Raw genomic sequence first — 13130 nt, 5'->3', positions numbered from 1 at the left:
AAAATTACGTTTATGTTTCATTGGACATACAAAAAGTTCTCCATCGACCTCCATTGAGCTTTTTGGCAGAATAAGTCTCTGTTAAATTCTGCGTAAGGGGAACGTAAAAGCAGACTGCGCACTTGTGCGCAAAATCGTCCGTGAAGCTTCATCTCCCGAGGCGTACCTACCCGTCGCTTCGTTAGCACCAGGTCGGCTCGTCAGTCTTGCAATCGCTTATCCTTATAAATGATGGTAAGAAGCAGGGTTGCGGAGTCGTGGTGGCGCCAAATCCGACTCCGACTACGACTCCGACTCCTGATTCGTTGCCATGACTCCGGCCGACTCTGTCTCCGACTCCGGACCCCTGCCAGTGTTTCGGAGTCGTGATGGAGCTGTTCCGATTCGGACCGACTCCGACTTCCACTGCGGGCTCCTGACCGACCCCGACTCCGACTCCGACTCCTGGCTCGTTGCCACGACTCTGGGCGACTCTGACTCCGACTCCGACTCTGACTCCGACTCTGACTTCGACTCCGCACCCCTCGTAAGAAGTAACTGCTCGCCGCTGCACCTGGAGTATGGATATCGTGCAAACGTGTATGGATATCCTGGAGTATGGATATGGATATCCACCGACAGAGCAGACATACAGACATGCTGTAAACGCCATTACACTGCTAATACCATGGCAAATCAAAGGGCTATCTATGGTTTTTGATCATCGTTCTACATTTCCCAAAATCTTGAACTGAATGTTGGCAATTTCTCGTGACTACTTCACGACCATGATGCATGCATTTCTGAAATTGATCTTTTTTCAACCAGCCACGTACTCGTATGATAAAATGAATGTCACCATCGTGATCTACGCCCAAAAGTACCCATAAAACATGTGTCATGCATGGGCTGCGAATAGGTACCAGTTTTAATTTTCGGGGTTATGTGCTTACCTGATTGACCTGACTTTGACCATGGCCAGTGGCCTATGTTTGACTGACCCCTACATTGATCTGACACTCTTTTAGCACTTATATGAAGGGTTGTGACAGTTGTGACAGTTGTGACAGATTGTTTAGGACCAACTGATGACTGAATTTATTTAGGACCAACTGATGACGATATAATCGAAACGCGAAACGCGAGGCACCGATTGCGAGGTTCTAAAGTCCATGCTACTGAAAGCCCGATTTCAAGTGTTTGACCTGACTTGACCCGACCTGTGACCTCGAAATTCAACTTTAAAGTATTCATGTGAATCGTCTCGTCGCGTTCTTCTTTCGTTTGCCGCGCCTCGTGCGTTTCGATGCGCCTATTTGTTCGCGAGTTATCGGCTGGGGGCGTTGAACGCCCCCCCCCCCCCGGCAAACGGCGGATGGGGAAATACCCCAGCAACTGCCGGGTTAATCTGACGCATGTTTTGTCATTTGATCGTCATTTATTTCTTACTTTTTTGCCCAATCTAAAAAAAAAATTATAAATAATCTTTCTCCAAATTTTTGACCCTTTATGACCAATAGTAAGACACTGTGCGTCACTACGTTGATATTTCTCGCCCTAAAGCATAACAACAATATCCATTCAGTAATAGCAGTATTCAAAACATGTTCAAAATGCCTCGCGATATCGATAACATAACGAAAGACATAGGCGACTTATAACATACTTGCAATGATGACGTCACACACGCGTGACGTGACGTGACCTCGTCATTTCTGTGTTACTGTATGATGCACGAAAGACACTGGTATACCTATGCAAAGTTTCATCGCAGTCGGTCTACGCATTAACAAGTTATGGGCAAAACATTTTTTCGCGTTGACCCCCGGCCATCCGTGAGGCCGTTTCCAACCATAGTGCGCCGGTGTGTTAGCTTTTATCGTCCACCCCTCACCGGTCAGTCGGTCTCTATTGATCTCGGCTGTAATGGATGGTGTTTTTTGCCATGGTTACTGTAAGTAAGATGGGAAAGAAATTGATCATTAACATGGCCCAAAAATATTATTTTAGCAATTGAAAGGACCGATTTCGGTCTTTTCAATTGCTAAAATAATACATTTGTGCCATGTTAATGATCAATTTCTTTCCCATCTATTGATATCGGCTGTAATGGTGAGATGCTCGTAAGACATAATGCTTTGCTACTCGTACTGTCCGTGCATGAGCAGAGGTGTAGCGACATACTGATCCAACGACTCCACCTCTTGTTGTGCTATTGCGCAAGTGTGCCCCGTTTGGCCGGATTAGTGGCCCGGACTTGGATTGCACAACTTTATCGCGAGCCACAGACAGTTCTCTACCCCATTCGCCACAAAGGGACAGTGCCGTTTTCGACCATATGTTGGTGTAAAGTGTCCATTAAACTAAATGGAAACCGCTGAGAAACTGCCCAGGAACGATTGGCTCGCAAGCAATCCAGGTCATTCGCAGTAAATAGTTTCTACCGTCAGGTGGCGTAAATTACAGCACGGTCAAACGGATGTTGGGAGACTCTATGAGGCAGAGCGGAAGCCAGCTGCAGTGTGCTAGTCAGTGCTTTATTTGAACTTCTGTCAGTGACCAGTGACTGTCTGTTCCGCAGCAAAAGCCGCACCGCCTGCTACCCACCAGTCTGTACGTGGTGCTGTATAACTTCGCCTCGAGACATCAGGACGAACTGGATCTCAAGTGAGTGCTCGGAAATGACTATATACCAGACCTGCACAAGTGCCGGGAAATCACACAGACGCAAGATATGGGAAATGTGTTTGTTATTGCATACAAACAGTTTCCATGCCTTGTTTTCATTGCTGTTACGGCCAGGCCAATCATACGGGGTTACCGGTAAAACGCTGCTTACAATATTCCTCAAATTAGCGTCCGAATCGTTTTTATGGTGGCATTTTATGACTTTTAAGAAAATGACACTCAAAACGTTTATTGTAATGAGCCTGCCGTTGAAACTCGTTGGAATTTTCATATTCTCGTTTGCAATGGTGCCTCGAGTCCTCATCCTTCGGCGGCCCACATTTTCCTGGCCGACCCTGCGCGCTGTTTCTCCACTTCTCGTCGCTCGTAGGCCCTCACTCAGCGGCCTGTGACCTTTCCTGACCTTCCCATGACCTTCGCGCCTGTCTGGAATGAGTGTACGGTTCCTCTTCCCTAGCAGTGTTCCGCGGCTGACTGCCCGCTTCGGTCAGACGTCAGACGCCACTCAGACTTGCCGTAGAGCGAACAGCGCCAGCCCGGCTCACTAATGGCAAAGGACAGACGGCCGGTACTTCTGCTGTACTATATACAGCTGACCGGCGATGGCTGTCTGCCAGTCATCGATACCTCATCCTGACCTCCAATCTATCTCTGACGTAAAGAACGCATATGGATATAGAAAGAACGTACCTATATATAGAATATATAGAACGTAACGTATCTGACGTATAGATCGTCTGGTCTAGGCCGGCCTTCTGATGCGTGTCTCTATGTTTGTGTTGTCAGAGCTGGCTACAAGCTGACTGTGATGGATACCTCTGATCCGGACTGGTGGAAGGGCAAGTGTCTGGGCAAGGTGGGCTTCTTTCCGTCCAAGTACATCACGAAGCTGCAGGCGGGGGAGCGGCCGCTCCAGGTCACCCACAATCTGCAGGTCACCGACGGACAGGACGGCATGAGGCTGCTGCGAGACCAGGTGCGTGCCGCTCCCCCTTCCTCTCCCACCCCAACCGCTCAGCATCATCGAGCTCATCGAATTCAGTTAGTGCTTTGATGTGTTTGTTTACTGTTAACTGGGCTATTTTGTGTGTTTGACCACTCACACGGGCGTGACACTCACGGTATTTGTCTTTGTGCCGGCAGATCGTCATACAGATTGGCGAGGAGGTGGACGGGATGATAATGATTCGCGACGGCGAGAACCGCCAGGGCGCCTGTCCGCTCAAATATCTCACCGAGGTGTGACGGTCGCACGGTCCGGCGGCGGCCGGCCGCCATTTGTACTCTGACAGTGTCCGTGTGTGTTGGGGAAGTTGCGACTTACGGTGGCGAGGCGCCGCGGCCCGGTACGCCGTCGATGTTTGACGGGGGCGACCCGCTGCCCCGGCGGAGCGCGGACGGCGCACCTTCTCTGACCCACCCCCGCCCCCTCCCCGAGCACCTGTGATGGCCCGACTGGCTGCCGACAGCCGCTGGGATACCGACTGCCTGTCAGTCGAACACACACACACATACAATATACACACATACTCACACCTATGATTTGCTCCGGCGCGCCGCGGGGCGGACACTGCTGGCAACAGTGGGTGTAATCGTCTGTGACGACTCCAGATCATACCAGGCCAGGCCGCCACTGGGGCCTGGTGTGGACAAATCCGTGTCGAGTGCGGCGTGAGACAGTGTTATATGTGTTCTGTTGGCTCACAGTCGCTGTTCTCCCTTCTTGGGAGGCGTCTGAATCTCGCCATGACTTTGGTTTGGTCGCCGATACCGGCGAGACGATCGTCGGAACACGTCTCCCGTGGCAGACGAGGGCGGCGAAGCGGAGACAAATCTGACGCATCAGTGTGACGCGAACGGCGAGACTGTGACGTTTGCGGCGCGACTGTGACCATTGCGGCGTACTGCGCCGGCGTGTTGCCCGGGGACGGTTCCTCTCCGGTTTGTAACGCCGGCTCAACGCTGACTAGGAAAATACTGGCACTCATACGTGTTTGCACCATAACTGAATCCAACAGAGACATAAGTTTGCCTTCTAGCCTATGACAGCGCCTCGTTTTACGTGTGCGTCCGAGTCTCTGCGCTGCACCGTTTCTTTGACCGTAAGCCTGCGTTGAAGAGAGATGTCCCCATATAGCTGCTGTCGCGGCGAGAATCATCGTTTGATCGTCGTAGTCATTCTAGTCACCCGTAAACATCAGTGTAATAGGTGTTACCATTGGGAGCGATCCTCATTTGAAGCTGCCACCGTTTTGTTTTGACCGGACATGTTTAACCATTCCCTATTTATTTTGTGCGCCCGTCCAGCCGTGCGCTGGGTCGGGGAGCCTCGGGGGCCACACGCCCTGGGCCCGAGGTCACGCGGTTTCGCGTGTCTGGTGACCCCTGACCCACCGTGTGCGCCCGGCCCCGATGCCCTCAGGGGCCGACGGCCCGGCTAGTGCTATAGTTGTCAATACACCGGCAAATTTCTATATCGTAACATGACTTTGTCAGTGCTGGTGATGGAACTTCCTTTTCTTGTTATTGGTCATATATACGGCTTGAAGCTGATAATGGTCCTGCCGAGACAGCCGGTGAGGTCTATTCAGTAAGAACATGCTCAACCGGTGACCATTTTGGCAAGTGGGAGGACTCTCACACTGGATACTGTCGTTTCAATCGCATATGATCAGCCGCTGTGACAACCAACTGGTGGTCGAAATCGACTCAGTCTAATCAGTCTCTCATCATTGCACGGCACTAAAATGGTCTGCATAAATAATGCCCTGCCTTCTATCTCCCCCTCCCCCCTCCACACAACACACGTGCACGAAATACCGCGTTTTGGTGCGGCATTACAACAGGCTTCCAGTTTATACAGTGTCTTGCGGTGCAGTCTGACTACAGGCGCCCTGGAACAGCCGCGTCTTGCGGTACAGTCGAAATACTGTAGGTATGTATTGGCCGTTTCTGCAAGTACCGCATACTGAAAGTACATTTATAACTATGTAAATGTGTAGCAATGTGTAGCATGTAAGGGTGCAGCATTTCCCCTAATCGTCACTCTTCACCATCGTGCTGTACATACGAGATGTAAGCGGGAACTTTCTACGCTCATTTATCACATGTATTGCTGGTAGGTAGTGGCGGCTTCGCAAGTATCACTTAACAAGGCTTCGACATTTCAATTTATAGACACATTACACGCTATCTTTCATAAAGGTATTCACGGCATACGACCCACCCGTTAGCTGCTGAAGGTTGCGATCTCAACTTCACAATGGCTTCAATGCAGCGCCGACCCCGATGGACTTTTACCTCCGGTCGCAGTTGGGACATGAGCAGACAACCTCGGCGCAGCCGTAACATTGCCTGCAATACCGAGGTCACATTGCAGTGCGGAAAAGGAAGGCATTGCTATAAAAAAATTCATGAGTTATAGCATATAAGCATTTTGAAATTCAATAGTCCACTTTGCCATTAGCATAATCAGGACTGTTCCGAACTTTTGCTTTACATTTCGAGCAATATGCATTCCTGGAACATCCGCATCTCAAATCTTGATTTTTGGAGACTTTTGAACCTGTCAATTTTATCCTACATGACATTATGACATGGCAGTACGATATATGACACAGTATTGCCCATTTTACCATAACTATTTTTGGACGATACAAAATGACGAATTATACAATACCTATGAATAAAATTCCTTGCATAATCTCACCAATATTTCAGCGTTTTGGTAACAATTTGACCTTTTTTGATAATCTCAGGGCTGAAATAGGGCTCAGGACTCACCTTTTGACGATTCGGGGTGGCCGTTGTTCCACTTTGTGCTCCACTTCCTCTGTCTCTTCATCCACTTCCTCTACTGTTTCCTCGTCCGTTTCTTCAACTGTTTCTTCCTTCATTTCTTCCACTGTCTCTTCCACTGCCGACACCTCTCCACCTTCCTCCGTCCTTCCCGCCGCCCCTTCTGTTTCCTCTTCTTCTACCGCTAGCTCCGTCTCTGCCGTCTCCGCCGTGTGGTCCTGGGACCTATCCCTGCCGTCAGCGGCGGGCTGAGACAGGCCCTCCACTGTCTTTGCCGAGTCGACCCCGCGCTCGTCGGGCAGGTCGATCAGAAGCACTAAAGGCAGATTAGCGAGCAGGTCAACTCCAGAACGAAAATAAAGATGGCGACACACTTGTGTCAGATGATGGGCACGACGAATATGGCATGGGACAGTCGTAACTCGTAATTATCTAACGGGTGCGGCAAGAATTGATCTTTATATACCTTGTTCAGGCATGGCCATGAACCGCGAACTCAGTTTTTGTCCAGGCAATGAATAATGTTACCATTCATACTATCTATTTTTTATTCAAAACCTGCTGTTTGTAAATCCCACCGTGCACCAAACGTTCGTTCACCTACCCTGCTGTGAGCCATGGCTCGGCCGATGAATTCGGCGGCCAGAACACACCGCTGTCAGCAGCAGCACCCAGAGACCGCGTGTCAAGAGCATCCTGGCGTCGGCACGGAAACGCTGGCTGCTCGGGCCCGGCGCTGACTTTATACGTCAATTAACTGTCCGTCGGTGGCTAATGAGGTGTGAGCGGAGCGATAATCGCCTGCAGATGCGACGCAGCTGTCGATCGGCCGTTTGAGAGTCGGCAGAACTATCCGGCCGGACCGACAGCTGCGACCTGCTGCCGAGGATCGATCAGCTAGGAGCTACCTATGCTGAGTGGTACCTCCTGTTTGGTGCGTTGTGCATTTTCAGACTAATGGGTGCAATATTCGGCGTGGGTTCGGGAGCGGCATAGGGCCATCAGACTGACTCAAAGGCTCCCAAGAGTCAGTGTGGGGCCTTGCGAGGTCGGCCATAGCATGGGTTGCCTAAGGCCATTATGGGGCCCCGGAGGCCAGCGTGGTTCACTCTGTTGCCGGTGTGGAGTTTTCAGAGGCCAGAATGAGCCTTCAGAGGTTGGGGTGGGGCCATTGCGGGCGACATATAGCCATCAAAGCTTAGATCAGAGCTCATGCAACCCTAGTCGGACCTTTCTTAAGTTAACCCTCGCCGGACCTATTGGTTTTCTACATACGCGCCGGCCGAGGAGGGGGGGGGGGGTCGGGTACGACCCCCCTCGCCGTTTCGCCCCTGGTGGAGCTAGCGCGCCACGGAAAAACGAGCGCGTGCGCCGTTACGAGACGTAGAGATTAGTACCCGATTTTAAGGTCCTATGTCAACCAGTGACCTCTGAGGTCAGGTCAAGTGCCCCAAGGTACGGTTCAGTTTTTGGTGAATAACTTCACAAAAACGGCCGCAGAGCCGCGATTTTGGCAGCATTGTGTTCGCCTCGCTCAAGCGCGTCGAATGGTAGGTATACTACTTGTTCGGGTCAGGTCAACTTGGGGTGTTGACCTCAGGTCAAGGTCAGGTCAGCACCCCCAGGTCACGAAGCTGGTCGAAAGAGGTCATTTCGCATATCATTCGATTCGGCAGGTCTTCCTGAGTCCATTGGTGGCTTCCCCGACTCGCTAGCTCAATTTTATCAAGAGTTATTGACGAAAAACTAATATGACCTTGATGACGTCATAAATGACGTCACGCAAGGTCAACAATGCAAAAGTAACGCATCTAACCTTGCAAGGAGTGCATCAAATCACGATTCTGTGTGCTTGAGATAGTTAGAGATCGTTCCCGGCGCCAGAATAGCAGTTTTCATTTTTCCCCATTGACTTATAATGGTGAGGTCACGAAAATGACCTGACCTCATATGACCTTTAGGAAAAATCCGAGATATACAAGTTGTGAGACTCATTATGGATACTAGATCTTGTAAGTTTCATTTCCCTGTGACATCTCCTCTGGCAGTGAGGGCGTTGCGAAGTTGCGACATCTGAAGACCGTGCAGAGGTTCACTTATGACGTCATAGGTCAGTGACCTGACCTGACCTAAAAATGCAGTTGGTGTCTAAAGATCCAGCTTGAATCATAGATCAGGTATGCCAAGTTTCAGCTCTCTATCGCCTGCGTGTTCAGAGCTATCGCGAAAAAAAACTATGGGGGGCGGCACCCCCTCGGCCGGCGAGGGTTAAGGGTATCAGCCCTCAAACAGCGCAAGACACTAAGAGATTGCTTAACTACGGCCGTCCGGAGCTCACAGAGCGGGCATACCTCCGGGCTCCGGCATAACATGGGCTTTAGTCGGCGTTTTTGCGTCATACGTCGACTTTAGCCCAAGCACTAGCCGACTTTAGCCAGACTAAAAATTTCGGGTAGGTAAGTCGTACTTAAGCCTTCTGGACCCGGAGTAAAATTGCTGGCTTGGAAGTGACCTCACCTCAGCTATATTAATTTGAAAATGGCCTCAAATGACACAGACGACACTTATTACGAAATCAATGGCCTAAATGAACCATAAAACATGTGTCACGTGACCGATGCATGATATATATTTCCGTGACCTAGGATGACCTTGCCCTGACCTGAAAAAAATCGAAGCACGAGTTCGGTAACCTCATGGTAGCTTACGCATCTACTCACGAGTGTGCAAACCGAAAATGAGCCTAAGCTGACGTGTTAGCCGGCGGCCAGAGACAAAATAGGGACAAAATAGGCCAAACCGTTGATAATTTTTACTTTGACCTAACCTGCGACGTCATCGGTGACCTCGAGGCTAATAAAGTTAGGTTCTGCTCGACAGTTGTTCCAGGGTCATCAGGCACCGTTTGAGTTTTGACAATCGGCACAGTAGTTTCGGTGTTAGGAGGGGGCTGTGAATAGCCCTCCCCCCTCCAGTGGGGTGCGTTACAGCACATACCCCAGTGGGGCACCTATGTCAGTGCATGAAACAGTGAACACTTCACTGCTATTTTTCACCCCCAGTTTCATGATACGATTTTCATTGCGAGAAAAGTTAGATGTTTGCAAATTTGGATGCCTCGGGCTGGGGGAGAGAGGGGGGATTGAATACATTATGAGCCCCCTCGGCCCAAAAAAAAGTCGGAGGAGCTCAGCTTTTAGATAGTTTGGACTTTGGAGGTGGTTTGACTTTATAAATGCTTGGGCCAGCACCTTCTTCAGATAAAGTTCTGAAAGTCGTTTCTCTGGAGACACTCAACTATCCTAAATGGCCGGCCGGCGGCCTGTGTGTCTGAAGCCAAAAGGGAAGGCCGCACATGGCCTCGCCCCCCTGGCCTTCCCCTGCATACAGCTATACGCCACTGCTTCTGATAACATTTTGCCCGGCATTTCTTCAAAATATTTATTATGGAAGAAAAGCGGCACGCGGCTCCAGCGGCTTCTGATAAACCTGATACATCTAGACGGCATAGGCGGCGGAACGGGGGGGGGGGGCACCGGGGCACCGTGTCCCCCTTGATTTTGCCATTTTAACATTACAATGGAACTAAAAGTCGGCAGTTCCCCCCCCCCCCCGTTAATTGAAGGCGCTCCGCCGCTACTGCTAGACGGCATTCTGCATGATCCACGATATGTACTGGGAGACTTTGGTGTAGATTCCGGGGAACCCGGCCACACCGCAGCCGAAGCCCGTGGATACGACGCCGATCACCTGCTGGCGTCCGTCGGCGCCGGGTGTGGTCAGCGGGCCGCCTGAGTCGCCCTCGCACGAGGCCTTCTCGTCGCCCGCGGCGCACAGCTTGGTGCCGCCGAACCCGCCCGGGTACCTCCTCGTGAAGAAGTTCAGCTGCGTCCGGTAGGTCTGTTCGCACCGGTTGATGTCCGTCACGGTGAGCGCGGCCTCCTGCAGCACGGCGGCCGACTGGCCGTTAAACTCTGTCAGTCCCCAGCCGGCCACGCGCGCCGTCCGTCCCGTGTGGTCGGCGCCGGCCGGCGGCAGGCAGGCCGGCTGGACGCGGGCGCCGAGCGCCACCGGCCGGCTGAGCCGCAGCAGCGCGATGTCGTCGTGCCGCGCCGCGCCGCGGTATCCCGGGTGCACGGTGATGGTGGCCACGGCGGCGTCCACGTGCGGCCCGTCGTCGTCGCGGGAGGTGTCGAACTCACCGAGCCGCGCTGTGAGCGCCGCCGGCTGCCGGCCGGACACGCAGTGCGCCGCCGTCAGCACGGTGCGCGCCGACAGCAGCGTGCCGCCGCACGTCCAGACGCGCCGGCCGCCCAGCCGCTCCCCCAGCAACACCATCCACGGCCAGTCGCCGTCCAGCACCGGCTCGCCGCCCACCACATCATCTTGACCCCCGGACTGCACCCTGCCGCAGCTCGGGCTCAGCTGCCGGCCTGTCCGACCGCCATGGCCCGGGAACGGCTTCACTGCGGTAAATCGTAACTGCGCGCTGACAGCGGACAGCAGGGCGATCCCCACAGCAAGGTATAGAGAGGCCATGGCTGTATCTGGTCCGTCACCGACGCCCTCGAGCGGCGCTGGACAACTGAGGTGCTCCTGCCTCGTGTCTTCGGTCTAGTTTTATACCACAGGTGGGAACCGGTTGCCGGCTACCTGCAACTGTCGGCAGGGGGCCCCAGGGTGCCTAACGTCACCGAGTACCCAGGAACGGGGTAATCCCGCCGTGTTTCTCGTCTCCGAATCTCGGAAAGTAGGGGAACAAGGGGCTGACGTCAGTCTCGCAATTCTGCGGCGGATGCCTGTTGGCGTCGGCGCTTATCACGTTCTTTCCCCGAGACTGGCTGCTTCGGGAAGTCGGCCGTAAAGCCTGGCTTGACGAACAACAGGTGTGACACGTTTGGACGTGAATGCTACGCTAGGGGATGAATCATGCAATGTTACGTCATTTACTCCTATGCATATCGACATTTGTAGAGAAGATTATGCTTCGACTTATTTAGGTAGTCGCACTTTGTTATAAATATCAATGCCGTTCAGTTGATTACTTTGTAACTTTTAGTTCAATTTGGGATACATATCCTACCTAAAAACATATTTGTACCTAATCATTTATGCATGATTTTCCCGGTGCAAATTTTCCCGAAGAACGTAGCTCCGAAGTGGCTGGGGTCACTGCCGGGGAGGCGGTGGTCACTGCCGCCGAGCAGTGCTGCCAGATGGGGAAGGCTGTAATCCTCTATATCAGTTACAAAAATCCTCCAGATTCCTCCAAATCCTATTGGTAGATATAGAAAGGCGGTCTTGGACGCTGCGGGGGGCTATACCCCCAAAAAAGTTTCACCAAATACTAAAAACCCATCGGATTTCGAATCTTTTCGCACTGCTGTGCAGTTTAAAAGATACTTTTCTTATAAAAGTTGTTGAGTTTTCGTTTTATCTTAAAAAAACGAAAATTTTCGTCGATTTCAGGCGCTGCAGGGGGGCCGGGGGCATTTGCCCCAAATGTCCCCCTTAGATCCGCCAGTAGTTTGGTACCCTCGTAAATATAGCTACAGACTGAGACATTCTGCAGTCTCACGGTGATAAAGGACGTGATATATCCTAACGGGTAGGGTGACGCTGGGCAGGAAAATGCCTTTTTAGTCTTGAATGTGTTATATTTTTCCATGAAATTGAATATAATAATCGGGCGACAAATCCTCCAGATTTTCCTCCAGAATCAAAAATCCTCCAAAAGCGAAATTTGTCCGCAAATAGAGTTCAAAATCCTCCAGATTTGCGGAAATCCTCCAAATCTGGCAGCACTGCCGCCGAGGAGTCGGTGCAGGCAGCGGTACGGGAAGAGTCGGGCGGCGCGGGCTGGTCAGTGGTCGCACTGAATGAGGGAGAGGGCGACGGGCGCGACCCGTCCTCTGTCGGGGCTCAGACGAGCTGACCGAAGGACTAGTGATGTGAGACATTCTGGCTGTTGATCTGCCGTTGGGGTTCGAAGACCTGTCCGATGCATTATCATTTTTACATCAAGGTCTTTGTCTGTGGTGTATTTAAATGTGTGTAGGTACGAACGACACTGTTTGCCATTGTTTTTTTTTTTTGTATAGTTGAATATGCAATGAGTGTTTGCTATGACTTTTTGATAATGTATTGGATTGGTCATCGTGCACAGGATCTCACTCCTGTTTTTTTTTTCAGTCACTCGGACATTAACTAGGTAGTGAGCTAAGAAGAGAGTTGCGGTAAGCCAGCTTCTGCCTTCTGGGATGTGCAGATGTTTCTCTATCTACATACCGAATTTGAGATCGATGCCTTTTTTGGCCAAGTTATTGCGAAAAACTTCAAAATTGATGACGTCAAATTTTCAAACTCAGTTTTTAGCAATTTAGACCACGTAGCGCAAAACAAAGATCACCAGTAGACTCCCGGTGACGAGCTGCATCAAATCGGTACCCATTTTATACAAAAATATCAGGTTTGAAATTTTACCTTATTTGACCTGACCTTCACCTGACCTTCACCAGAATAAAGCCTTAACTGGCCCTAAAGGCTGCCTGACCCCAGGGGCGGATCTAGGATTTCGATAGGGTAGGGGCAGTCAAGCACAGGGGCGGCACATTTTTCGCCTACGGGGGGTGGCATTCATACATAGGGTCTGTTCCAGTCCAGCG

At 51.4% G+C, this 13130-nt stretch overlaps 3 protein-coding genes across 17 annotated transcripts in view; 1 reads left to right on the top strand and 2 right to left on the bottom strand.

Moving 5' to 3' along the window:
* The window catches only part of LOC122379073, a 184527-nt gene extending 179679 nt beyond the window's left edge, over nt 1–4848 (top strand). For all 15 annotated transcript variants that reach the window (XM_043360995.1, XM_043360990.1, XM_043360993.1 and 12 more), the window contains 3 exons: nt 2561–2646; nt 3454–3643; nt 3811–4848. In XM_043360995.1, coding sequence (XP_043216930.1) covers nt 2561–2646; nt 3454–3643; nt 3811–3912 — 378 coding nt within the window. In that variant the 3' untranslated portion in view covers nt 3913–4848. The remainder of the gene's footprint in view (nt 1–2560; nt 2647–3453; nt 3644–3810) is intronic.
* A 384-nt stretch (nt 4849–5232) lies between these two features.
* On the bottom strand, nt 5233–7192 carry LOC122379074 (ring-infected erythrocyte surface antigen-like). The gene is made up of 3 exons (XM_043360998.1): nt 7070–7192; nt 6451–6781; nt 5233–6021 (listed from the first exon to the last, which is right to left on the bottom strand). The coding sequence occupies exons 1-3, from the start codon at nt 7158–7160 to the stop codon at nt 5964–5966; spliced, it is 480 nt and encodes a 159-aa protein (XP_043216933.1). The 5' UTR covers nt 7161–7192; the 3' UTR covers nt 5233–5963.
* Nucleotides 7193–9014: 1822 nt separating this feature from the next.
* LOC122379072 (venom protease-like) lies at nt 9015–11056 on the bottom strand. Its single transcript, XM_043360980.1, has one exon. It carries the CDS (start codon nt 11002–11004, stop codon nt 10108–10110), a length of 897 nt encoding a protein of 298 aa, XP_043216915.1. The 5' UTR covers nt 11005–11056; the 3' UTR covers nt 9015–10107.
* Nucleotides 11057–13130: the final 2074 nt, after the last annotated feature.

Source organism: Amphibalanus amphitrite, unplaced genomic scaffold (genome assembly GCF_019059575.1).
Source record: "Amphibalanus amphitrite isolate SeventyFive unplaced genomic scaffold, NRLGWU_Aamphi_draft 000070F_arrow, whole genome shotgun sequence".
NCBI classification, from domain to species: domain Eukaryota; kingdom Metazoa; phylum Arthropoda; class Thecostraca; order Balanomorpha; family Balanidae; genus Amphibalanus; species Amphibalanus amphitrite.
Note: the sequence above shows the minus strand (reverse complement) of the source record. Positions and strands in the feature narration are given on the sequence as shown.